Source organism: Arachis hypogaea, chromosome 1 (genome assembly GCF_003086295.3).
Source record: "Arachis hypogaea cultivar Tifrunner chromosome 1, arahy.Tifrunner.gnm2.J5K5, whole genome shotgun sequence".
In the NCBI taxonomy this organism is placed as follows: Eukaryota; Viridiplantae; Streptophyta; class Magnoliopsida; order Fabales; family Fabaceae; genus Arachis; species Arachis hypogaea.
Window position 1 is genome coordinate 95427830 of NC_092036.1, and position 27536 is coordinate 95455365.

A 27536-nucleotide genomic window follows, 5' to 3' on the forward strand; every position below is an offset into this window, starting at 1 on the left:
TGAATATTAGTAACATTTTAGCAAATGTTAAATATACACTATGTTACTAAAAAGTTTTACTAACATTTTTTTAAAGATTTAATAACATTTAGTAAAAATGTTACAAAAGATATTCTATAGTAATATTTTGAAAAATGTTACAATAGACATTTCTTGGTAATACTTAGAAAAATGTTACAATAGATATTTTTTGTAACACTTAAAAAATATTATCATAGATATTTTTTGTAACGCTTAAAAAATATTACAATAGATATTTTATGTAACACTTAAAAAAATATTACCGTGGATATTTTTTATAATTTATAACACTTAGAAAAATGTTATCATAGATATTTTTTTTAACACTTAAAAAATGTTACAAAAAATCTTTAGTAATATTTTTTAGTTATATTATACTATTTTTTATTTTATATTATACACAATATAAATATACTAAAATTAATTACTACAACATAAAATATTTCATTAAATTCACAAATTCAAAAAATGAAATTTTTATAGACTTTCATTAATCAATAATCATTGTACAAGTTTGTTTCGTGATGCAAATAAAATGAGAAAAAAATACTTATAGCACTTAAACTCTATGAATATTCTATATAAAAAAGAAAAGGAAAAGTGATATACAATACATAAAACATGAGTAATTGACAATCTGAAGCTCTAACTCGGTCTCCCCAACTTCCTGCAGCACGCAGAGACCACGAACCTGCAAAAAATCCATCGCTGCCTTCTTATGCAATTGAATATATTAACTCAGTCGCCTTTTGGTGGATTTCTGCGAGTATTGTTATCTACACCCTCGTCTGCTAGTTTTTTCATAAAGTTCATGACAGTTGGAACGAATTTGGTAGACAAGGATAAGAGTCCCGGCAGCTGAAAGTAAACAAGTACGAAATAAGGCTTTTATATAGATGGTTAAATACCTAGTGAACATTTAATAAGAGCTGGTAGGCAGTAGCTCAACTAAAGGACTATTTATGGAATCCCCAGCTTGATGTTACTGACGTGTCACGTGTGTATGTGATCTAAAACTCAGTAACCAAGGTGGTGAATAGACCAAATAATTATAATTATGATTAATGAATTGAACAATATATGACAACGAGGAATTATACTCTCAGCTCCATGGCGAAATTCACCCATAATGTCCAGTTGCACTCATAGGGCTTTGATGAGAAGATAACCAATAAAGATGACAAGCAAATACAATGGATATCTGTCACGGGAAATACCAAAATTGAGTAAGAACAATTGAAAAGAACAGTCAGATGGAAACAAGGTGGTTTCTTTATTATTAAACTTCCCATCCAATAATTTATGTACAATAAAATACATTCTTATTTCAAAACTACAATTTTACTACTTTACACTGAAGCTGCTGCAGGTAGAGGTGTGTTGTTAAGAGTGAGTAAAAATATAGCCTTTATTATTGAACGAAATGGAAAAAGAAAGAAATAAAGTACATATTAGATGAGTTCAATTGATGTGCACCTTAAGAGTGTCATAAATTCTTTAAATCCGAGAATAATCAAAGCAAGTATTGCCCATGGAGGAGGTAACCAGTTGTTATTACGCTTGTTGGCCTCCTGAAAATCCAAATAATATTACAAAAATAAATTAACAAATAGATTTCTAATGAGAACAAAATTTAAATTCTTTGATTAAATATGCATCGATGATATTTGTGAAACTAATTATATAAGCTAGTTTGCAAATCATTATCTGTAGCTTACACATGGAACCTAAACAGGCAAAATTCTTTGGACCAGTTCAAGAACGGTATATTTCAGGTAGCATACAAACTGGAAAGATATAAGTATAGCCTTGCCTCATTTCTTTTGTGCAACTTAATAGTTGGTTCCAGCTACAACTTAAAATATAAAACATCTGAAATAAAGATTAGGGTTTAAATTAAGTCTAATTTTGTTCTAATAGTTTTTCTTAATTTTTATTTGCATAAAGAAACTCTCAAAAAGTTAAGGTACATGTCATGCCTGTGCAGAAATGGCCTGAGAGACACTGTATTCTGTCTCTGTCTTGAATTGCCTCCACAAAGATTTGCACTGGACAGGTGTAATCAATGTCTTAGAGAATGGTACCTAAACAACAAAATTCAATCAAGACAACTAGTCAGCACTACTAGAAAAACATATAGAGACCATTTTAGAATTTCAAATACATACTAACGAAGTCAGTCTTTAGCAATGTTGAGATATACGTATGTAGGCAATAAAAACTTGCCTTTTCCCATGTGCTAGAAGCTAGCGGATCAACCATTGTGATGCTCCTATCAGTAACATTACTGCTTGATGAATCTATCAATGCAACTGCTAATGTTTTCTCAATATTATCAGTATCACCATCATCCAAACGAATAACAGCATGACAGACAGTAACTTCAAAGACTGCAATAAGTTAAATTTGTTTCAGAAATCAAAACGCAACACAAACAAACAACAAATAGTATTCATAGTCATGTCATAGCCTTCAATTAAAATTAGACATCGATCAAGTGGTACTAGGATCTTCCTATTTATAACAATAATAATCCATATAACAAAAAAATATAATGATATAAAATAATAAAGTATATATACAAGTACTAATAATTCTAAAACGGTACTAACAATTGTACTCAACTCTAGTTTTCTGCTATATATAGCTCTGTTATTGTATATACATTATCATGAAATGGATTCAAGTTGATATAAACTAATAAGTTGAATATAGTCACAAAAAAAAAAACTAATATCCCTGACACCCTCTAGGGCAGCAGCAGCCTAAGAAGATAAGAGTGATTAACACAAGTGAATGATTTGAAGCAAATTACCATTAGGCTTACATGTTTTGCAATCTCTTGATAAACTCTAAATAGGAAAGGCCTAGTGGAGTGTATCATAGTGAACCATCTTTGGCTAATAATAATAATAACAGAAACCTTGACTTTTTGGCTTTTCCTGAAGTAAACAAGATTTTTAAAGAACACAAACACAAGAAACATTAAACACAATTTTTTATTGTATCACTTAATCCAAATTGACAGTTATTTTGAAATGGGGATAGTGTTGAAATAAGAAATTTACCAATAAGATTCTCAGATCCACAAGGAACAAGTTCCCCATCTGGTGATATATGTCTGAAATGAATACCTACTAACAAACTATAGTCCATAATTCCCTCCTGTTCTAGAAGCTCACAGTCTCTATCAATTTGACTGGATAACAAGTATATGCAGATATGATAAGCTTACAGTGAAGAAACAAATTAAAACTGCAAAATGTATTTGGAGTTTGCTATTGTTCCACTTAACAGGCTAGCTTTCCAAGGCAAAATGATAAATTGAGTGCTGAAATCATTAATCACCTGCAGAATTCTTCAAATTGAGACGGTTGCAGCCGGAATATAAAGTTTAGATCAAGATCCTTAAGGATAGTTGTTTCACTGAGCTCAGTCTCAGGCTTATCGGTTGTCCGACCAAGTGAAGATCCCTTAAGATCATAGCGTCTATGGGTGCTATATTTAGAACAGAAAAGGCTTCCCATTATGATAAATCAAACCTGGAAAATCAAACATGATATTATTATGTTCAATTTCTAAAGATTATATCTCACATTTCATAGTTCTGTTAAACTATAGAGCTCTGTTATCCTATTAGAATGTGCACTAGTTAATACCAACCACTCTGAAGCTTTGATCAACTTAATAAGTGAAAGAAATAAAGAATGAGGCCTCATTTTTTGGATAAGTTTATGTTATGCTGACACTCACTATAGGAAATGTACTTTTCTTTGGATATGTCCACTAAATTTGACATAATGCAAACCATAATACTTTGTCACCATTGTATTTTGATAAGTTCAAAAATGAGTGTAGTAGGCAGGAAGCATTCTCAAGAGAGACTGCAAAGAAATCCGGCATAACAATTCAAATAACATCATGCTTTCCTGGCATGTTTTATAAGAAATTAATTGCAAGTGTACTGTGACAAGATTGAACTCACTTCTAGTTCAGCTTTCTTCATTGTCTTAATCATGTAGTGGTCATCATTCGTCAAGTAAAAGAAGCTTCCACTTTTTCCGGGGGAGCAAAGTTCACAAAGAGCTTCATTTCCGCATATGGATAACATGTAATCAGCTGGATCCACATTGAATAGCTTCCTAAGAGCTCTTAGATTAGAGTGAGATGCACAAGTTAGTATAAATCAAGAGTCTTCATTCCAAAATTACACTTTTGTTGAAGAACTGTGCAATGTGGATAAATAACTTTGTGGCAACAACAAATTAAGAGAGCTGACCTAAAAACTACTGGACAGTACTCCTTCCACTTAAATTCGGCTGATGGATACGGTGGCATGTACTTGGATCCTTCAGGTGGAAATCTTGTCCACACTTTCTCCTTAAATAGTTCAACTTAAGGAGTTAAAACAAAGTGATGCTAAGGGAGCAGGTCTTGCAATAGAGTGCCTATGAAATAACCTAAAGAAAACCAGGCAAGAGTTAAAACAAAGTAACCAAATAGTTCAAAAGTCATACAAATAATATGATTGATGTACCTTATTCCTAGTTGTAAATTAAGCATGAGCTCATATTGACAAGAGATTGAAGATATGCTAGAAGGACATGATTAGGTGACCACTTTAGACTCTATATTGACAAGGGGTCAATTAGTTTCACAACATGGAATAACGTCTTTGCAATATGTATCGCAGCAATTACTCCTAGAGTTCCCCCCAGTCATAATTCTAAGGTTAGTTGATTACAAATATTACAACAATATACAACAGTGGAGCTTTAATATTCGGTTTCAGTACAAAGAACAGCAAATTCTGTCATGAAGGAGCAGCAACAGCATGAAGGTAAACTAGGTTATACGCTTACCACATAAGAAACATAAAGGTGCAAAATATATAGGTTTTCCAAGATATATGACAAAATGAGTGATATGAAGCGATTTCTCTCTGCTCAATTCAACTTGATCAGGATTCAGGACTCATTTAATTGTGAAACTTCGAACTATGTGAAACTAATATGTATCTTCTGGAACAGATTAAAACGTCAATTAATAGGACAGCAAACAATTAATAAATCAAGCAATTACAATTCATAATCAGAAAGAGAGATAGAGAATCATGATCTTAGCAAGGAAGGGAAGTTTGAAGTATTACCATGATGGAATAGCAAGGGGAATTCAGTCCAACAATCAGGTCGCGTGGAAATTTCCTTGACGAAACGAACAGTTTCCTCTGTCGTAACAGGCACCGCGTCGCCGTCGCCGTCGCCGTCACCTTGCCATTTGTGGTCGGGCTCCAGTTGCAACAGCTGAGAGGCGAGTTTGGAGATCCCCGTGACGGCTCTGTTGGACGAGAGAAGCGATAGAGAGTTCTTGAAGCTACCGCTGATCTCCTCCAGGTCATTCCAGATTCCGATGAGAGCCTGCGACGGTGGCGAAGACGAGGAATCACGCAATTGTGGTTTCAATTTACGAATTGTGAGATCGATGAGGCGGAGCGAGGGATCGGAGAGGCAAAACAAGAGATGACTGAGGAAGAGCAAGAGGTGGTTTCACAACATGAGAGTGAGAGTGAGAACAATTGTGAGCGGTTTTTGCGAGGGGATTTCATGGGATAAGGGTTTTCATTTTGATTTTTCAGAGCTATTGAGAATAGGTAACGGGTTTTTGTAAGTTTTATAAAAATTTAATGATATTTACTAACGTTTAAATATGAATGTTATCTAAAATTTAATTTTACGATAATTACTAACATTTATTAAAATGTTAACCGATAAATGTTACTAAATGTCTATAATGTAGTAGTGAGACTTCGCTACGACGGGAACATAGATTGACTAGCAGATAACACCTATTTGAAAATGTAACTGTCTCTAAAATTTTTTAACTCACTTTTAGGAGTTAAATCTCAACCTCCCTAAAATAAAAGGACGGTTATCCTTCTTAAAAAGTGGAACCACTTCAATGATGATTATGAATTCATTACTATAAGTACGCTAATACTCCTCAGGTATCTCTAAGTTCTCATACTCTTTAAACTTGTTTAGATCTTTGCTAACTTAAGTATCGGAGTATCTTTGCAGGTACCACCCACATTCCTTTACACGTACACAAGTTGAACGGAGGCTCCTAGACGGAACCCGGTCATAAGACCTCTCCCCTCAAACGATTGGGCCAACCTTACGAATTCAACCCACTAATCTCCGATTATCCATCGTAATAGTTATATTTCAAAATAATTATATAACTTTTTTTATTTTATTATTTTAATTAAATATTTATTAAACCAATAAAATAAAATATATCATATACCTGAAATATTATATAATAATATAATCTTTTACGGATCAAAATTAGGGGACGCCTAAGACCAAAATAAATAATGGATAACAAAAGATGACTATATCAATATATATGGAGAGAGAGTAATGTTAGATAAAATTTTTGTAAAAAAAATTATTTATCTTAAATTTTAAATTTTAAATCATAAATTTTTATATTAATTTTTAAATTTAAATATTAAAATTAATTAATATTAATCAATTAAAAGTTAATTTTCTGTAATTTTTCTTACTTAATTATGAGATCAAAATAACAAAGATTGTACTCTAAATCCTAATGCAAAAGATTTATTAATAATAAGCACTTTTTCTCCGCTAGCTACTTTCAATATATAATTATATCATATAAGTATTTTGTCATATTAAAAAAATATTTAACTCGATCAAAAATAACCTATTATCTTAGATGTTTTATAGATATAAGCATTTGGTTTGATGATAGTGTATTTATATATAATTAGCTTGCATATTGTTATCTATAATTCTACACTATATATAATAGAAATACAAAAAGGACTATAGGGTCCAATTTTCTTTTATCAAAATACTTTTTTGTTAATATGATTCATAAAAAAATATTATTTTTAAGATTTGAATTCAAGACTTTTGTTTATATTATAAGATAATTACTATCTCAACTAAATCAGTCTTTATTATTTTTATACATATTTAATAAATAAAAAAATAATCAATAGACATCCTAGTACCTATTGATATACTAGTAATGATAATGTTATAAATTATTCCTTAACTTAAGTATTCTTTAAAATATACATTTACTATATCTTAATACAATTATAATTATGTTAGATATATAATAAAATCAGCTATTAAAACATTAATACTAATACATAATATATATTAAAATACAAAATACACGTTTAAATTAATTAGAAACTGATTAATTAAACTTAATTAAAAACTATAAAAACATTCTCCTTCTCTTCTATACTAATCTGTACACCCCCAACAACAATACACACAAATTTTCTCTCTCAAAAAATTCGACGTCGAAGAAGCAAAACCATGTGATCCGTCACCTTATAACTTGGTTTTTATTGTGCATTATAAGTTATAATTCGGTCTTAATTATCATTTATTCTATAACCGTCACTTTCATTACCGACTTAAAGACCATTATTCTGACTTAATTAATGATCAACGGTCATACCATCAACTCTATTCATCAGCTCTATGTCTATAAAAGACACTAATTTCTATATACACCAGACATTTTATATACATTCTAGAGACATTATTTTAGATATATTATATATACATTCTATATTCATATAATTATTATAATATACAACCCATGATAACTTCTATTTCATGTCTTATATTCTATGTTTATAGAATTATTCTTATACCTCTTAAACATTTACTGACTTGAGCGTCGGAGTGTCTTTTGTAGGTACCCATCCTCTTGTTCTCTCATTGCCGACATATACCTCATCTTGACAAAGAGCTTACAAGTATTCACCGGCGGACAAGTTATACACTGGCCAATCTCAGCAAGAACAATTGGCGCCGTCTGTGGGGACGAATAAAATAATTCGTTCCCACTCCCTTTAGGTTCATAAAATTTGATTTACATTCAAATTTTTGAGCCAATTTTAACAATCTTTTTTGAAGATTTTATTTAATACCTCTTATGAAAATATAATCTATCGTAACTTTTCATAAAGTATGTACTTTATACATTCAAATTGCTTCATTTTTACGTATCATAACATTTCACATCTCATAATCGATCAATGAATCAATCTGAGAACAAACTCGACTTTCAATCAATCCGAGAACAAACTCGATTTTCAATCAATTCGAGCACAAAACTCATTTATCAATTTTGCTTACTTTTTCAAAGTTCTCTATTTACACAAGTAAAATTATATATTTTATTCAACATACTTTTGTATTTATATTTTGTGTAACTAATATTTACTGATTTATTAGTTATATTCAAATCTCAATATATGTTCTATACAATAATGACATATAACAACCATGTCAATTGCATTTTTATTTCATTATGTATTATATTCTTATTGCTTAATGATTTCATTTATACAATTAAATGACGATAATGATGAGTTCAAATCTTAAAATTGAATTCCATAAAAAATTAATTGTATAAACTGTTACACTATTTATTTTATGCTATTAAATTTTATTTTACTATTTGTTTAATGCAGAAAGTTATTAAACAAAGAATAGTTACAAACATGCAAATTTGTTACTTTTACACAAGAAATATACCTCGTAGCTAAATAAAATTTATTATATTATTATATGACTGTTATCTTATTATTTTATTATCAAATTAAAACATGTCCTACAAAACAAAATTCAAAATTTCACATTTGACATGTATGACATTCATACATGTCATATTCTTCTCTATAATTATCAATTTTCAAGATATATTTTTTTACTTTGAACTCTTTTACTTTTACAATATATATTATTCAATATATGTTGTGATTCTGTAATATTCAATTTTCTCAGTTTATCTTATTCATGTCAGACCTTCGCTATAAATTATAAATATACAAATAACTAATTGCTTTGAGCGATAAATTCATCAATAAGTTGTTGTGGGCCGAAAAAATTTCCAAGACAATTAACCATTATATCCTCGGATCATACAATCGATTCCGTCAATGGATATCCATCTCTGAACTTTTCAGTTCACATACAATCAAATGCTAAAATTATTCTTAAGCAGAAAAGTATCACCCACACAACTATCTTGATTGAATGACTCTTATCACTCAATTATTTTTTGAATAAGTGCCGACATAATAACCCGACTAAGCTTGGGGGCTCATATATCATTATTCGCTTATCTTTTAATCGAGTTATAAATAATTTTATTTTCTAAGCTTAGCCTGGATCATATGATTGGCAGACAAAACTTGGGGGCTATAATCTGTCACCTTATAACTTAGTTTTTATTGTACATTATAAGTTATAACTCGGCCTTAATTATCATTCATTCTATAACCGACACTTTCATTACCGACTTAATGACCATTATTCTGACTTAATGATCAACGGTCATACCATCAACTCTATTCATCAACTCTATGCCTATAAAAGGCACCAATTTCTATATACATCAGACATTCTATATACATTCTAGAGACATTATTTTAGATATATTCTATATACATTCTATAGAATTATTATAATATACAACACATGATAACTTCTATTTCAAGTCTTACATTCTATATTTATAGAATTATTCTTATACCTCATAAACACTTACTGACTTGAGTGTTGGAGTGTCTTTTGCAGGTACCCACCCTCTTGTTCTTTCATTGCCGACATATACCTCATCTTGACAAAGAGCTTACAAGTATTCATCGGCGAACAAGTTATACACCGGTCAATCTCAACAAAAACACCATACATAAAGACGATCTTGTTCTTGTCCGATTCTTTTGGAACACCCATTTATTCCAGTAAAGCACATCTCCAGTAACTTCTTAAGAAGGTCATCAATGTACCTCCTTGTCTTTTTGTTTGGTCTCCTACTGCCATTTGACTATTTTGTGGCGGTAAATCTTCATCTTTTGAGTCAAAATGAACATAGTTGAACTTTTAATTTGGGAACTCCAAGCATTCATAACCAGATTTCTAAGTTCCTCTATGCCACACCACCTCTCCTAAAATTTGAACTTGGCTTGATTCTAATAGTACTGGGGAGTTATTTAAGTCATTCCCTAATAATTGAAACACTGCATCTGAATTGTAAAGATCAATCCAACTCTGTTATGCTAGCATTTTTTCAAGTAGTACTTCAACCAGTGCATCCTTCCTTCGTCTATTAGTTCACGTGAAAGGCCTATCCATCATATTAAGGTCGTGCGGCTCATTGCTATCAATAAAATATGTGAGACTAGCAATGGAAGATGCTAATTCAATGCCACCTCCAACCTTTTTTAGGTGGTTGGTGATGGTGTTAAAGTCACCCACAATTAAAAAAGAATGAGAAGTGGAGTAAGGGCTGTTTTTAAACAATTATAAAAATATATAAAAAAATATTCATTTAATATAAAAAAACATCCTAATGTTTAACAAAAGAAATCTTCAGCTATAGAATTAAAAAAAATCATATAATTCTTAAAAAAATAGAAATATCCACACCAGTAATACAAAAAATTCGAAAAATACATTAAAAAACATCTATTTAGTATCAAAAAGAAACATCATAATGTTTAGCAAAAAAAATATTCATATATATCAACTTACCTTTATTAAGGCGGGTTTCGAAATCAAATCCTTTAAAAAGTTGGCAGAAGTTGACTGGATCCTAGTTGTTCCCTAGCGGAACTCGTTTTAAAATAATCAACTAACCGGCCCAAATACATTCCCGGGCCGGAAAGAATAACATATCGTAACAATTCGGAGCTTGGTTTTGTTTTAATTGTTTTGGAATTTGGCTTGGTTAATGGTCCATTATCCTCAAGACCAAAAAAAAGGTCCATTATCCTCCGTGTCTTGTAGTTGACATTAACCTCCACAGAACGCAAGAGTAACGCATGTCATTCCATTCTGGCATATTCCATGTCCATGTATTACGAATTGCATTAACCCAATCAATTAACAATTAATTAAATTTTGAAAAAGAAATCCCCCAGTTTCCCCTTCGAACTTCGATACGGCACTTCCTTCCACCACCTTCAGTTGTGGTGTGTTGTTGTGTTTTCTGTTCATTCATCATTCACTATTTAAATATTTATTGTTATTATCATCATTATTTATTATTGTTCTTGTTAGTTATTTATTTGCAATTTTGCAGTTTGCACTAGCTTTCATAAATCGAAAACTCAGTCTTCACTTTTTCGGGCAACACGCACGATCTCTCCAGATTCCAGAACCCTACTATCTCTTCCTTCTCTTTCTCTCTCTTCCGACCGAAGCTGCTCGCGAAGATCGACGAGCAGTTTCAATCTTCGATGCAGGATGAATTCAATTGAGCTCGATTTCGACGCTTGATTCTACACAACCATGTGGTTATCCTTCTGGAGATCCAGAGATCGTTTCTCGTTAGATCAACTCAGGTCACACTCCTCATTCCCCCTCGTTTATCTCCAATTCGCTCAAATTATTCATAACCGCATTCTGAATCTCGAAGAATTCTGGTTAATTCGTGCTTTTACTGAGTTATTCATTTGAATTCTGGTGTTTAGGTACTTAACTGATCAATTGACAAAGATTCAAATTGTTAATGAGATTAACAAGGTAACACGATTAGCTCCGTATCAGCTTAAGAGCTTTGTCAATTCCAGTTTTCTGAATTTTGTTGTGTTTTGTGTGGGGAAGGATTTTGTTATTGAGGCACTGAGATCGATTGCGGAATTGATAACATATGGCGACCAGCACGATCCTAGATTTTTTGAGTGAGATTCCTAATTCTTAGTGGTTATGTTCCATTACGTATTTGTTATGGTGTGCAAGTTTATATATATCTCCTGGATTGTGGCAGACACTTCATGGAAAAGCAAGTCATGGGCGAGCTTGTGCGAATACTAAAGCTGAGCAGGATCAGTAGCGTTCCACTTCAGTTGCTGCAAACAGTGAGCATTATGATCCAGAACCTTAGAAGTGAACATGCTATATGTGAGTTAATAAGCTAGTGAAGTTCCCTGTTCTGCAGTTTACTTGGTCTTTCAATCAGATTTAAGCATGTTGGTGGGCTTAATGATATTTCTCTGCTGAAAATTTTGCAGATTATATGTTCAGTAACGAACATATGAACTACCTGATAACGTATTCGTTTGACTTTCGGAATGAAGAACTATTGTCATACTACATATCTTTTTTAAGGTTTGTTTTGAGCTCTCACTCTAATTAATCTTATTGACGAGTGCTGTTGATGGTTGCACTGTGTAAAACCTGTTTTACATCTTTCCCATTGGCATTGCTAATCATATCCCTGGCTATTTGTGTGTTGGTTTTTGTAGGGCAATAAGTGGAAAGCTGAACAAGAACACAATTTCTCTGCTTGTGAAGACTTGTGATGTAAGATTTATGCTCTCAGAATATTTGTCTTCTGGTGATGATTTGAAATCTCTTAGAATTGCATAATATTCTCTTAAACATACTTGATTAGCAACTATTGTGTTTATGATTTATGAGGCACTGAAATTGTATGCCTTTGAGGCTTTGACTATACAAGATTGACAATGATACTGGCTTTTCTACCTTAAGTGGATTTGTATTCAAATAGGTTTTCTTTTAAGAATAGTTGATTGCTCTTTTTCTCTTTTAAAGAAAGAATTTATCTTTTGGATGGGGAAGACAGGAGAGAGAACTGGCTTTATATATTTGAGATGTCCAAGCATTTTCACTTTATCTTTCTATGAATTAGGATGAAATTGTCTCGTTTCCACTGTATGTTGAGGCCATAAGGTTTGCATTTCATGAGGAGAACATGGTTCGCACTGCAGTACGAACTGTAACCCTTAATGTTTATCACGGTGAGATTTTGCTGTTTTACATAAACCCTGAACTCTGTATTTGTTATTTTCTTCATTTCCTTCCAGAACTTGGTTCTTTTTTATGAAAATTATGATTTCTTATGACATATTCTGCTTAATTTTCAGTTGGCGACGATGCTGTAAATAGATATATAACCAGTGCACCTCATGCAGATTACTTCTCAAACTTGATTTCATTTTTTAGGAAGCAGAGCATGGATTTTAATAAACTCGTCTCTGATACTTTGACGTAAGCTTCATAAGTTTTATCTCTCTTTCATCTTGTAGTTTAAGACTTTCTTGTGTCCTGAAAGAGCAATTGTGGTTACTTCATTACTAAATACTGAGACAGAAATCCGGGACCAGATTCAACCTCTACAATAATTGCAGCTGTTGATGACATTGAGGATAACCTGTACTACTTCAGTGATATTGTCTCCGCGGGAATACCTGATATTGGGACGCTAATAACGGACAGCTTTCTGGTGGTTCTGATATTTCCGTTACTTTTTCCTTCCTTGAGGATAGTTGGTGATAATGTATGAAACCTCACTTTATGACATTCTTATTTCACCTGGATCCACTTAGGTAGATTTTTGTTCTTATTATGTAGCTGGTTCTTATTAATGTTTAGTAGTACATTAATCCAGGAAATGCAAAGTGGTGTTGTCACTTCTCTCTACTTACTTTGTTGCATACTGAGGATACTCAAAATCAAAGATTTGGCAAATACCATAGCTGCTGCTCTTTTTTATCCCTTAGAGGCCTTTACACAGAGTTCTTGGGGTAAATTCAATGGTCATATATCTGGTGATGGTTTCACATCTAAAACTGAAGTGTCAGAAAATGATAATCTTAACAGCTACGATCCAAGATGTTCGATGGTCAATGCTCCATACATACCTAGTTCTTCAGGGTTTCATTCAGCCCATGCTCACTCACAAAATGATTGTAGCAGTTCAAATTTGTCTTTAAGGTAAAAGGCATTTAAGTCATATTTTCTTGTACTAATGTCAAGTTACACCAAGAACTGTTCTCTCTCTTTGTTTTCCTGCTTGTCACTGGAACTGGGCATGTAAATGTAAATGAGTGTATCATTCCTGCCCAAACAGTCCTGGATATGTTAATGAGTGTATCATACTGTGTTGTATTAGAGAAATTACTAGCTTTTTGGTTCACACATACATACATCTTTTTGATGATGCTCGTAGAGTTAAAAAATATTTCAATACAGCAAATTGCAACTTAGGAGTTTATATATGTATGATCTAGGTCAAGTTATCAATGTAAGTTCAAACAAGCTTACATCGTTAGGTAACTTCTCTTTATTTTTATCTTTTTTACTAGACTTACCATTGTATAGAAAGTCTATTGTTATAAAGCTTGATATTGATTTGAAATTGTTGTGTGTACTTATGTACACATCGAAATTGACATAATACATTTTAAAGTATGTTAAAAACAAGTTTTTTGATGCAGCTGTGCTACTTTAAGTTGTGATCAAAACTTCACGTCTTGAGTGCCTTTAATGACTTCTATGATTGATGTAGGGAAGTTTTGCTAGCATATGTAACAAAAGGGAACGATATTGAAGTGTTGGGTTCTTTGGGTCTGCTTGCAACCCTGCTGCAAACTAAAGGTTGTGCTACTGTGTGTTTGTTTGCCTTACCATTACATCCCTTTCTGTGTATGTTGATATATCTCATTTTGTAGAACTTGACGAGTCAATGCTAGATGGACTTGGAATTCTACCCCAACGTAAACAACACAAGAAACTCTTATTGGTAAGGCACATTCTTCCATTTAACTTATTTCTAGTATGTAAAATTTTACGATGGGCTTCTGCACTCTGCACTGCTTAGTTTCTTGGTATAGTAGATTCATTTAACGTGTTTGGGGTGGGCTTGAAGGGCACCTATCACTTGTGTTCTTGGTGTGGGTCGGGTGCTTCCTAAAGTAGTGGTGGAGGAAGAGAGTGCTCGAGTGGGTGGCATGTTAAGTTAGAGGCTTAGATCATAATCACTTCTGGAGAAGTAAGCTATTAAGCCGACAATTGAAAGGATTAAGTGGCATAGACTGCCTTGATCAGTATGAGAGCTGAATTATAAGTGAACTGACACAATGGTTGATTTTACGATATAAACTGATGTGAGTTATGTTCAAAATTCACCTTTTGTGATGTATGCCCTAGGATAATTGCCTATTGTTTGAAGGTTTGAAAACCAGCCAACCTAGTAATATTCATTTTTGTTTTATTTTGATGTAAATATGATGCCTGATTGGCATTGCATATTCTTGCAGGAAGCTTTGGTTGGTGAGGCTTCAGGTGAAGAGCAACTTTTTTCTCCCAAAAATAGCTTAGCTAGGGACGGAATTGGTAGTGAGCTTGAGTATTATCATGAAAAGATCAAGGTTTGCACTTCCCTCTGTGCATCCTTAACTGCTTTATTTTTACTTCTCGGTGCCAATATTTAGAAGCTCCATGGCTTGATAGTTGGTTTCCTTATAATTACCATGTTTTACAGGAGCATTATGGAGTATCATCTCAGGCTACTGATGTGGGAACAAGTCCTCTTGTACGTAGATTTCAGGTAAATCTTTCTCTCTAGTATGTTCTTGTTATGATATAATTTTTACTTTGTTTATTGTTTTTGCAATAGTTTATGTAGACCGTTTTAAAGTTCCTATGGATAACTTGCCACATTATTCAAATCCAAATAAAATTTTAATTCCTATGTTCATGTATGGTGTATTTTTCAGGTGATTGATGCATTAGTTAGCCTCTTCTGTCGTTCTAATATATCTGCAGAGACATTGTGGGATGGTGGTTGGCTTCTACGCCAGTTGCTTCCTTACAGTGAGTCAGAGTTCAACAGCAACCACCTTGAATTGCTGAAAGTACGTACAAAATTGTCTTCTCCAGCAATTTGCATATCGTTTTACAGATATATCAAAGCTTCCCACTTTTGCTTTTTAAGTTGAACTGATATTTATGCTTGCCATATTGAAGTACCGATGGTCACTTTCTAGTTTCTAGACTACTTTCTGAAACATCAATTCAGTAGAGCTTTAAAGGAAGCTGAGTAGTTTGAGAAAGATACCAATACAAAATTATTTAGTAGTCTAACATGCATTACAAATGTTATGATGGAATCATTTTTGTTTTTTAATCTATAGCAATGGGATTCTTTACCGTGCAATTGTACCAATGATTTAAATGATTAATGACGAACTGGTACATAACATGAGTACAGATATGAATTTATCATTCCCATGTGAGTGACTGGTATAAAGGACAGGATACTGCATGCTGAAGAAAATAGAAATTGAAACAAGTAAATAGGAGAATATTAAGTAGAATTAATAATAGGGTTTCTTGAAATATTGCACTTGTTGATAAACCATGTCTTGGTGAGCACTGCTCTATGTTCTCATTGTCTTTGATATTGAACCCGCATTTAGAACCATGATTGTAGAAATCCATATATGAACCAAGGATAAAAAAGAAAAGATTTGATATATGCCCCAGGGACATACTAATTTCATCTCATCTGTGGTGTTGTATGCATTTCCGGATGAAATTACTCATGCAGGTTTCATACAATAGTTGTGCTTCTGCTCTTATGGAGGAGGCTAGAGGTATTTGGTCCGACTTTCTTGTTACTGTTCTCTGTGAAGAGTGGAGAAAGTGTAAAAGAGGTGAATTTCATATAATTTATTGTGCTGCTTAATTATTGTAGTGTTCAAGAGTTTACTTATGTGTTTGATCTAGAAAATTTTCAAACTGTAGCAATGGAGTCATCATCTCCTCGGAAAGAATGGACTTGCATGCTTTTGCCACCACACAAGCTCTCTTCTGAAGGTAAGCTTCTATCTATTTCAAAAAAACTTCCTTTGCCTGGTTGCTGTAATGAAAGGAAGCCTGAGTAGTTAAATTACCTGTGTGTTTTTCTACAGTTGATGTTCCAGATGAATCATCATTTGTTGCTGGAGAAAGAATGCTTGAGTTGGTGAAGGTTTGTGCTTTATATTATGTTCATTTATTTTAAATGCAGATTAATATACAGATGTCCAATACCGGTGGACTATTCTTAATTGCTGTTCTTCATGGATGGTGTCTTTTTCCTGTTTAGGTATTTGTACTGCAACATCAACTTCAAATATTCGCTCTTGGTAAACCTTTACCTGAACAACCTCCAATTCATCTTCCTGGGGATCTCCCTGTGAATCATCGTGCCAAGACTTGTGGGCTTGATGTGTCGGGCCCAAAGCCAGGCATTGAACTCAGCCTTGGTAATTTGTCCGAAACTCCAATCCTGTATTCTTTCCACTGATTTTACTTGAGGTTTTTACTCGGTGTAGGATGGATAGAACAATAAAGGAAGGATGAAGATAATTAGGAGAGGGAGATAATTAGGAGAGGGAGATAAGGAAAAAAGAGGAAGGACATCTCAGTGGTAATCTTAGTTGCAAGTCGATGTCCAAGAATCCAACACAATGTACACAAGGGAACTAGTCAAACCTAACCAATAGTAAATATATGCTCACCTTGATAACCAAGTAATGGACTAATGATTGACAACAAAATTATTCTGGCATTGGCATTTAATGAGATGCCTGTTTTGAAGTTTCTGTACTAGCCAGTGGTCATGCACAAAACAAATGATCTCTCATCTCAAATTACTGTGTGTTTATGAAATAATATATTGAAAGATTCATGTTGATTTTGAAGCAGTAAAATGGATTGGGGAAATTGGCATGGCATATAATGGATTATGATGGTTAAGCAACCTAAATTTATAAAGCTGGCAATAAACTTCACACCTGGCGGTAAACTTCTCCAAATTTAACATTTAAGGAAAGACTGAGTTGTCTTAATAATAACTTAGTGTGTAAATTGTAGTGACTTCTCAATTGTATACATGAATTGTAGTTCCATCAGGTTGTATTTTCCATGTAGTTTCTTTCTGTTCTACTTATGAATGCTACATGCTTCTGACTTTAAGTTGGCCACAACTACTGATTGTTAAGTTTCTCTTATTTTTCTATTTGCAGGTGATGCTGTGCCCTGTAGAATTGCTTTTGAAAGGGGCAAAGAACGCCATTTTTGGTTTCTTGCAATCTCTGTAGGAACATCTGGGTGGCTTGTCCTTGCAGAAGAATTGCCACTGAGGCAGACCCATGGAGTCATTCGGGTTGCTGCACCTTTGGCTGGTTGTAACGTATGTATATTGCCTCACACTGTTATCTTCCTGGGCGTTGGTTTGTAGACTTAAGCTAATCTCCATATGACAGTCTTATGAATTTTTTTATTCTTATTGTTTAGCCCAAGATTGATGATAAACATCCGAAATGGTTGCATGTGCGGATCCGGCCATCCTCTTTGCCCTTTCTGGATCCTGCAAAATTCAATGATAATGGGAAATCAAAGACAAAAGCTTTGATAGATGGAAGATGGACACTAGCTTTCCGGGATGAGGAATCTTGCAAGTCTGCTTTACTGATGATTGTTGAAGAGATGGGTTTGCAGAGTGATGAGGTTCATAGAAGATTAAAACCGTTGCTCAACCTTGAAATTGCAACAGATTCATCAAGCTCGTCTGTATGTGATCCCGATGATTCCTCTTCGTTTAGAACACATCCTAATTCATTGTAAGTTCTTTGGCTTGGTTTACCGTAGTGGGTTGTTTGGTTGAGGGGTGAGAAATTATTTAAGTCTCGTCACCCTTTTGTATATGCTCCCAAAATATATAGCAGATTTGTAGATTAGCAAATGTGGCTTAGTGTCATTCTTTTTGTATACTAGCCTTTCCCTGCCTTGATCTTGTAAGTTTTGCCCTTGCTCCTCTCATTTTGTAGCAGCTCTAACTTAGGTCATCCCATCTCTTTTTCCCTATTTCCATTATGTACGCTCTGTAGCAATTGTAAATCTGAGGGAACCCCATAAAGAAAGCTTTTCCCCCTTTTTTTTCTTGTCTTCTCCCCCACCCCCCTCCTCTTTCCTCTCTCCTTTTCTCTTTATTTTGGGGTATAAATGTGCCCTAACGCTTACTATATGGTGTAATGAAAGCTATTTGCCTATTTCTCTCTTCCCCCCTTGCTCAACTGGCTATATACTTATGTTTATGTTGGGTTGTGTTAGTACTGTTCATTTTTATCTCGTAATGCAATAAAGGAGAAAGAAGCATTATGAAGCAATGCATTGAGTAGAAACAACGTCTCACACTCTGAGCTGGATACTTTGCATTTGGGGTTTGGATTTTGTAGATTTTGTGGACAAGGTAGTCCATTAACTTCTTAACAATAAAATCGTCAAAATCTCAATTTTATTAAAAATGACTGAATTTTAACATAAAATTAATGGTTCGAAATACATTGTAAGAGGTATAGAGTACGTGTCATTGTTCATTGCTGAGGGTAATACTGCAACAACTCGAGTATGGTTGTTGGGGGGTTAATTACGTTGGTTTCAAGTTATCTAAGCTACAAAGGCTGCTCCAATGTAATTTCGTTAGATCAAAACGGTCGAGCATTCAAAATCAACACTGGAGTTTGGCCGATGCATTGACATTGCTAATTATTGAAGCTTTTTCCTGATGGAACTATACTAACCCTTTCTCTATTTTGTAAATGAAATCCCGTCTAACTGCCCGAGCGCCGCTAGTTTGTTGCCTATTGTTCAGTCGAAAAGAGGCACCCTACCCTATTGGGGCGGATCACACAGCATTGGAACACTATGTTACACACTTTATTGCGTTGGCTTATGGTTTGCGATCTACATGACTGCATCAACATCTAGTCAGGTAGTTCAATAGCATTTTGTTGTTTAAATGTAGGTACCAGGTACAGACAAGATTTTTGAGCTGCCAGGATCACAAACTCCTTCAAATTATGTGTGAATTGTGAACACAAAAAAGACACAAGTGAAAGTTGTACCACATAATATAATTAAAATGTTAACAACGCCGTTCATATAAGTGAGATAACAAATTCCACTTCATCTTTAATCAAGTCTTGAATAATGAGTAATGACCCTTAAGACTCATACATACCCAGCGAATATTTTTACCAAGAATTGTTGCTATTTATGTCCATACCTATGAACCCTCTCATCAATCCATTCCCGCATGTCACTCAATACAAGGTTAGCACTCTCATCAGGCTCCCCTTGAATCAAAGAATGGTACATCCCTTCGTACAGCTTCAACGACTTGTCCTCACTCGAAGCCTTCTCATACAGCAACTTGGACGAAGACGGACACGTAACGCCGTCAGAGGTGCCATGCACTGTGAGAAACGGCGCCGTTACCTTGTAGAAGTTATCCTGCACGTACTGGGTAACCCTAAGGAGCTCCCTCATGGTCCCAACCCTAGGTGGACCCGTGTACCTCCTCGGGTTTGACGCTATGATCTTCAGTTTCTCGGGATCCCTGATTGCCTTCCCAACCATCTTGTTGTCAGGCATAGCGGCCCACGTGTCGGCCCATCCGAAGAGAAGCCCATACGCGAACAAATGAAGCCTGCTGGGCTTCATATCCTCGGGGATCACGAAAAGCGGTGCAGAGAACATCAGGCCCGTCCACGTATCGGGTTCTGATTTAAAGTACATAAGCAAGGTTGCGAGACCACCCATGGACTCACCGAAGAGGAACGCCGGGAGATCCTTGTACGGCTCACTGCGGCGGACGTGGAGGAAGAAGGCGAGCGAGGCGGATGCCACTTTGTCCATGTCGCCGAGGTAGCAGCGGAGGCCATCGGAGCGGCCGTGGCCTAGGAGATCGGCGGCGAAGACGGCGTATCCCCAGGTGGCGAAGTTAATGCAGATCTTCTGGAAGAGCCAACCGGTGTCGGAGCCGTAGCCGTGGGTCATGAAGACGGTGGCTTTGACTTCGTTAGGTTGAAGGTCCAATGGGAGGAAGCTCTGCGTGAAGATTTTGCCGTGTGGCGTGTCGAAGAATGATTTGGTGTTTCGCACCCCCTGGGAGGTGTAGTACTCCTCCTCGGGCATGTGGCCCCAGAAGTTAGGGGGTACCTCCGCTTTCTCTGCTGCCATTGTTGTTTGCATCAATTATCGAGTCACTGCAATTAAGAAGAATGGCCTTCGGAGTAGGTGGCGGTGGGTCCCTCGAAGTTGGTGAACTGACCCATGTGGACCCCACCACTTCCTCAAAAATTTCTAGTTGGTGAGCTGATAACGAGTCCTTCTTTCTGGTTGGTGACTTTTTTTTGGGCCCTGGTTTTTTGGTCACCATTTTCGCGCTTTTTGGGCCTACTTTGGCCTGTTTATTCTTAGACTGGGCTGTTAATAAAATATGCGAGAGATGGTCAACACAACACCTTTTTCATTTCTCAAGGATGGTAATGATTTCAGCCTTATTGCGCTGATCCTAAAACTTGTATTCTTTTTAAAAACTTTAGTAGGAGTACTTTACTTTACAACAAGAACTGCACCACCATTGTGATTTGTGAACTATTCTGTCAACTTAAAAAAATTGGATAACTCTTACCACTAATTAAAGCGAGGACCCAAGTAGCATTGAGGTTTTGAAAGAGCCAAATTAGAAGGCATGCCTTTTGGAGAAACTCAAAGCCATCATTATGTGGTTGGTACAATATAACAAATGCCAAAAATGTCACACGGTGGGCCACAACTAGGAGAATGTAAATAACATTCTTAATGAATCAATTTATAATATTGAATCAATCTAAGATCTTAGTAAAAGAAAAATAGTTTCAGGTAACATATATTAAGCAAACAAGTGGTATGCATGCTCACATAAAGAATTTGTATTTGTATTTTTTTCCCTCTCGGAATCATAGTTTGAACTGCCACGACAATTTTATTTCATGTCCATCGTGAATATCTATCATTCAACTATCATAGAGCATAATTATGAAAATAGTAAAATAGCAGGACATTCAAGTGCATGCTTTTTTCTAAAACCAATATAAAATTTCTTGATCTTAATGCAGAAAATTAAAATCATAATGGTGTTTTTAATTTGAGAAAAAAGACACACGCACGCACTTAGCTTCTACCGTTCAATAAATCATGAAACACTTTGAGATCAAAGTAATGATATACAACTTTGAAAAAATAAAATTGGAACAATAATGTCAATATTGTCTTCTAGTGTAGAAAGTTAGATTGCTTAATACTTTCTGCATATCTATATTTATGTATTGGTGGTGAAATTCGAAGACACATAATAATGATGGAGGTGTTCTTCGATTACACAGCACATCAAAGAATAAGTTTTGAAAAATTAGCATAAAACTTTGTTTTGGTTTTACCTTATTCTGTCATTTGGTCCAACCTTTCATTCCAAAGCACCAAATTTTTTTTTTTTTTTTTAAATGTGAGTATTAAGGATGTGTTACACTTACACAGATGCAAATTTATTACTCATTTGACACTGACATATATCTGCATGATCCTATTTATACCTTGTTGTTGCATATTATAAAACACCACTCTCTCAAGACCATTGAACTCAGTAAATAAAACGGAAGGAAAACAAACACATGCTATTATGAAAGATTAATTAACACTTTAAACAAAGCTATTTCCATTTCCATTTTACACCTTGTGGACCAATTTTACAAAGAAACCCTCTAAATAGTACCCAAAATCGTTCACCTCATCAAGTAATTAACTTGAACACACTTTGGCAGAGATGAACCCATAAACCCCTCATTCCTATCCAATTTTCTATTATCTCCTTTACCATTACCACTCCAACAAAGTCTAAAAAGTATACCCTTCTCTTCCCCCCCTCCATACTTAACTCTTTCTAACAAGCTTCTTTGAAAAATTTCTTTCAGCCATTTATCAAATTGGCTGTTAGTAAAATAACCACACCTATTACAAATTTCCTCAATTACCCTCTCATCTACACTAAAATTCACCAGATTCTGCTTCCCACAAGCATCCTCAAAACACCCTTTGATCTTAGTTAAGAACATCTCTGACTTTTCCCTCTCCCTAGCTGGACTTGTGTTGAGTTCAAACTTGTTCTGAATGGAATCAAGAAATCCATTTGGGTTCAGTGGATCAGCCGCAGTTTCAAGAGTCAAATCACTTGAAATTGGGCTACTCTCTCCTGTTTTGTCATCATCATCTTCATCAGCTTTCATGTTGAGATCAAGGGTGTTAAAGCTTGAGTTTCTTGATAAGTCCTTTTTTCTGCTACTACATTGTTCATGAACCAAGGATGTATCTTCATTATTCTCTTCAATTCTTGGTCTCTTGATCTTGGAAAACAAATCCAGCTCAGCCCTGCGCTTGTGGCAAAAAATTGGTGGCTCCAAGTTATTAGGCTTGGTTTCACTGACCTGCAACATAAAACTCATCACAAAGTCCTGATTTTTCTCTTCATTATTGCTTGTGAATCCACCACTTGTCAATATGAACACTACTTGGCTTGATGAATTCTCTTCAGCTATTCTTAAATTTCCAAACTTTCCCGTTTCAAATCCATCAGAGATGCATTTCCTGAACTGGGCATCAGCAAAGTCAACATTTTCAATCAGCACAAGTTTTTGATGATGGTATTTCAATGCTTGAACCAGCATCTCAGAATGTGAAGCCATGGAAGCCACTTTCTCCTTCAGCATGTCCATGTGAAGAAACTTGTTGTCTTCTGAGCCAAAAAGTGATTCTTTAACAGCAAGTGCCAACCTTGTTTTGCCAACTTTGTCATTTCCTTGCAAGAACAACAAAGTGATGTTACTTTGTTTTGCGGATTTAGAATGAAGCAAGGCCTCTGCTATGGAAGGAACAGTCTCAGAGTGCCATGGCAAATTCTCCTGCAACAGTTTACAAAAATGAGCTCTTCGCAGTGTTCTATCGGTTATATTTTCCACCACCACCGTTTCACTACCTGAACCAGAACCACCATTCCCAAGAGCAAGAGTAGTCTTTATTACTTCTTTACCTTCCAATAATTCCATGAAACCTAAGACTGGTTCTGTTGTTGCTTGCCTTTTATCGCTGAAATTGAACTCAATGGTGCATGAATTTTGACGCCTGAATCTTGGTACAAGATTGGAGCTATGTGTTGGTGTTGGTTTAGCTGTAAAAGACACAGAACTTGATGAATTATTGTTAAAAGTGTAGGACTTTGCATTCCAACTATTGTTGTTGCTCCAATAATCCTGAGCTTCTTGTTTGGTTTGGTGAAGACACTGGCATAGCCTATTCCATTTTCTTTTCAACTCGGTTAATTCATCCTGAAATTGAATACATTCGATTATTATTCTTAAGCCACCACTAATCACTAAACTTAATTTATTTGTTTGTTTAACTAATACCTTCTGATGATTTGTTTCGGTGGTATGAGGCTGAAGCCATAAAGGTAACGTTTTCTTGTGGCCTGGTCTGAGAAATTGAGATTCCTTTTCATAATTTGAGGCACATTCTTCACAGCAATTGAGCTTTGTTTCTATTACACTACTGGCCAAAAAATAATCTTCAATAAATAAACTAATGATAAACCACTTGATTGATGATGATAAATGACTATTGGTTCATAATTGATACCAATAATAAGAAGAAGGGTTGCATGCATAGTTTAGAAAAGATTTGCTTTTCTTGTGTTATTATTATTCTTGCTTTTGATAAAGTAAAAGTTGTGTGTTTCCCGAACTGAGTATCATGTGAATGCGTAATGTCAAATTAAGAGGTTTATGCACTGACAAAATAAAGCGAAGCAGAAAAAGGGTTTCTCTGCATCACTTCTGCCTTATACCAACCAACCTTGCTTTTGAGACCATAGCCCAGACCACCGTACATAGTACTACGAAACAATATGCAAAACAAACAATAAAGCTTTCAACCCGAATCATCATGCCTGCCCAACTTTTACATGCTTATGTTTTTTCACTTTCTCTTCCATTCTTGTTTCTTCACAATTTTTGCATTAATAAATCAACCTAGTTAATTATTAACCAAGGCAGTTTCTAGTCACTGATTACATATTTTTCCATAATTACATTAAACACTAAAGTAGCTAGTTACTAATAGACATTAACCTATTTATTAATCAACTTTTCTATAAATTATTATGTGAAATTATCTAACAGTTATTGTCGCATGAAAACAATTTAATGTGATGAAAAAAATTGAAAAGGTTGATGATTAGTTAGTACCTGGAAGAATAGAGAGTCAAGGCAAGTCCAGGTGAAGGAAGAAGAAGAGGGTGAAGAGACCATTGAATCTCAAGAGGGGGTTGTCTCATTTGACACCTGATGTATGTCTGATATGTTGCTGTTGCAATTAGCCACACTTTTTTTGTTGTTTCCCCACATTCAGTTGTTGTAGAAGAGAACAACTTGCCTATTTCCGAAACAACATGATCCATTACTGTGCTATAACAACCGCCGCCGCCGCCACAAACTCCGTCGTCCCCTTCTTCTTCTTCCTCCACTGTCCACTTCAGGTCTCCAATGTAGATAATGATGCCATGGCCATTATAAGAATCATCCACCTTCCTCTTGAGTTCCATGAGTTTCATCTCAACTTCGCTTCTCTTCATGTGCTTCAATGATCTGAATTGTTGGAATCTGATGAACTGTGTTGTCTTCAACTCATGAGGCACCTCTGACCTCTGAAACCTTCCAGTGATCTCTCCGACAAGAGCTTCCGTTAACGAAACGGAGTCACCAACTATGACAACGTTCTTCTTGTTCTTTTTATTATTATTATGATTAGTCCTTAGAAGAATATCCATAACTGCTTTGACATCATCCTCCTTAGAAGAAGATGATGGTGCAGTGGCGGTGGTGGTGATGAAGGGGTACAGCAAGGAAGGTGGTTTTTTAGGCGGAGAAGAAAAGATAAGGTGGTGGTTGGTGGTGTTATCAGAAGCGGAAGGGGAGCAAGGAGAAGAAAAGACACCACCACCGCGAGCGGAAGCGTTGTAAGAATGGAAAACAGAAGAAGGTGGAGAAGAGTTATTAGACAAGTCTTCCAAGTTGTTCTTAATGGCGGTGCTGGAGAAGCCAGCTTCTCTCATGACGCGGCTGACGCTAGGATCATCGAGGATGGATATGGTAAGGTGTTCAAGCTCGATCTTAACGGCGAGAAGAGGCTGGTTCTGGTGGTTCTGGTGGTGGTGGTGGTGGTGGTGCTCGACGCAGCCTCTGCGCTGGTGAGCCTGAGCTCGCTTGAGGGCGGCAACGAGGGCGTTGGAGAGAGAAGGTTGAAGAGAAGAGTGAAGAAATGGAGAGGGAGTGGTGGGGAGCCTGTTGAGGGCGACATTGAAGCAAAGCTCGAGGGCTCTGCAATGGAGAAGGTGTTGAGAGGAAGAAGAAGGGTGAGAAGTGAGGCAGGCTCGTTTGAAGGAGGGAGAGAGGGAGAGGAGAGTGGGTGCCACGTGGAGAGGAGTGAGCTGAGCATGGCCTCTCCGGCGAGCCAAGACAAGAGAGTGTTTGAGAACAGAAGCAGCCTCCGCCGTGAGAGTCTGCTGCAAACCGCCGCAGTTAGGTAGTCCTGATGAGCGCATAACTTGAATGGAACCCCCACCCCGCCGCCGCCACCTCACAGAGAAAGCTTTTGAATTTCGTTGGTTTCTATGATCGAATCGTTGATGGTAGATACAAATAATATTACACCACACACCACCTTCTTTATACTTCTTCTCATTCTCCATCTTTCTCCTTTTCCTTTTCCTTTTTCTTTTAATTTTTAATTTAAATTAAAAGCAACTTTATTTTTGTTAATTAAATCCACCTATATTTAGAATTTATTTAGATACGGTGAAAATTTAAATATGTCTTCTTATAAAAATGATAGTTATTAATTTATAAATATTAGATATGATTTCACAATATATATTTGGTTAAATTATTATCTAAAATTTTTTAATTAAATTAGAGATATAATTATTTATATATATTTTTTATTAGTTTAAAATTTTAAAAGAAATGATTTTAATTATAATATATAGTATAAATCTTCTATAATACAAAAGTCTAAATTTTGATCTTTATTAATTCCACAAAACAAAATTTTTTTAGTTATTAGCTCAATTTTTTTACTCTAATAATTCATAATTTTAAACATTACTAACTAAAAACAACAGATCAGATGATTATGTTTGTCTTCAAGCACTTTTATCTCTTTATTTTAAATTAATACTAGCTAGCTAGCTAATACCCTCTCACTTGCAGTTCTCTGATTTCATATACATATGCATGATCTTATATTAATTTTGTATTATATAAAACATGGTTAACTTATAATATAATAATATACAATCATATATATGTAAGGAGATATATATATATAGAGAGAAACAAGTATAAAAAGCTGAACTTTAATTTAACTGCAGTGTATAGGTGTTCCTGTGGTAGGTGCACCAGAATAATATTATTGATGCATGATTAATAATAATTTGATCGTTATTATACAGATAGAAGAAGAGCATATATATATATATATATATATATATATATATAGATCACAAAAACTATTGACTACGTAGATTCGATTAAGTTGCTTGGTTATTTTCTGCTACGGGTTATTATTCACTGCATGTCTCTCTGCCCATGTTTGTGGACCCCGAAAAATTCAAAATTTTTACTCACCACTCCCACCCAACAACAAGGCCACCAAAAATATTCAAAAATAAAGGGAAAAAGAATGAACACAATAACATCAAACACATTAAAAATATAAAAAGAAGAT

At 34.9% G+C, this 27536-nt stretch overlaps 4 protein-coding genes across 11 annotated transcripts; 1 reads left to right on the plus strand and 3 right to left on the minus strand.

Moving 5' to 3' along the window:
- Window positions 1-526: 526 nt before the first annotated feature.
- LOC140174527 (protein ROOT HAIR DEFECTIVE 3-like) lies at window positions 527-5666 on the minus strand. Of its 3 annotated transcripts, XR_011864209.1 has the most exons (11): window positions 5171-5666; window positions 4301-4481; window positions 4007-4172; window positions 3370-3563; window positions 3090-3220; window positions 2849-2963; window positions 2248-2411; window positions 2001-2105; window positions 1498-1592; window positions 1122-1222; window positions 527-879 (listed from the first exon to the last, which is right to left on the minus strand). XR_011864209.1 is itself a non-coding variant. In XM_072199800.1 (6 exons), the coding sequence occupies exons 2-5, from the start codon at window positions 2281-2283 to the stop codon at window positions 1165-1167; spliced, it is 294 nt and encodes a 97-aa protein (XP_072055901.1). In that variant the 5' UTR covers window positions 2284-2411; window positions 3370-3507; the 3' UTR covers window positions 527-879; window positions 1122-1164. The 3 variants fall into 3 exon arrangements, 1 of the variants encoding a protein (XP_072055901.1); XR_011864208.1 differs by having other exon boundaries at window positions 2248-2963; XM_072199800.1 differs by lacking the exons at window positions 2849-2963; window positions 3090-3220; window positions 4007-4172; window positions 4301-4481; window positions 5171-5666 and having other exon boundaries at window positions 3370-3507.
- A 5193-nt stretch (window positions 5667-10859) lies between these two features.
- Window positions 10860-18928, plus strand: LOC112697444 (protein TRANSPARENT TESTA 9). 5 transcript variants are annotated; one of them, XR_011864242.1, is made up of 23 exons: window positions 10860-11056; window positions 11167-11428; window positions 11558-11609; window positions 11691-11767; window positions 11854-11987; window positions 12098-12194; window positions 12332-12389; window positions 12739-12847; window positions 12974-13097; window positions 13200-13386; window positions 13498-13823; window positions 14398-14486; window positions 14561-14631; window positions 15149-15259; window positions 15373-15438; window positions 15608-15745; window positions 16441-16546; window positions 16620-16709; window positions 16805-16863; window positions 16981-17140; window positions 17583-17677; window positions 17903-18069; window positions 18174-18928. XR_011864242.1 is itself a non-coding variant. In XM_025750624.3 (22 exons), exons 2-22 carry the CDS (start codon window positions 11376-11378, stop codon window positions 18501-18503), a joined length of 2604 nt encoding a protein of 867 aa, XP_025606409.1. In that variant the 5' UTR covers window positions 10860-11056; window positions 11167-11375; the 3' UTR covers window positions 18504-18928. The 5 variants fall into 5 exon arrangements, 3 of the variants coding, with proteins under 3 accessions (XP_025606409.1, XP_025606418.1, XP_025606430.1); XR_011864243.1 differs by having other exon boundaries at window positions 16638-16709; XM_025750624.3 differs by lacking the exon at window positions 17583-17677.
- An 835-nt stretch (window positions 18929-19763) lies between these two features.
- LOC112697465 (caffeoylshikimate esterase) lies at window positions 19764-21278 on the minus strand. Its single transcript, XM_025750651.3, has one exon. It carries the CDS (start codon window positions 20910-20912, stop codon window positions 19929-19931), a length of 984 nt encoding a protein of 327 aa, XP_025606436.1. The 5' UTR covers window positions 20913-21278; the 3' UTR covers window positions 19764-19928.
- A 1100-nt stretch (window positions 21279-22378) lies between these two features.
- Window positions 22379-26451, minus strand: LOC112697473 (protein SMAX1-LIKE 4). 2 transcript variants are annotated; one of them, XM_025750672.3, is made up of 3 exons: window positions 24998-26451; window positions 24161-24299; window positions 22379-24079 (listed from the first exon to the last, which is right to left on the minus strand). In XM_025750672.3, exons 1-3 carry the CDS (start codon window positions 26350-26352, stop codon window positions 22484-22486), a joined length of 3090 nt encoding a protein of 1029 aa, XP_025606457.1. In that variant the 5' UTR covers window positions 26353-26451; the 3' UTR covers window positions 22379-22483. The 2 variants fall into 2 exon arrangements, with proteins under 2 accessions (XP_025606457.1, XP_025606448.1); XM_025750663.3 differs by having other exon boundaries at window positions 24161-24302.
- Between the last annotated feature and the right edge of the window lie 1085 nt (window positions 26452-27536).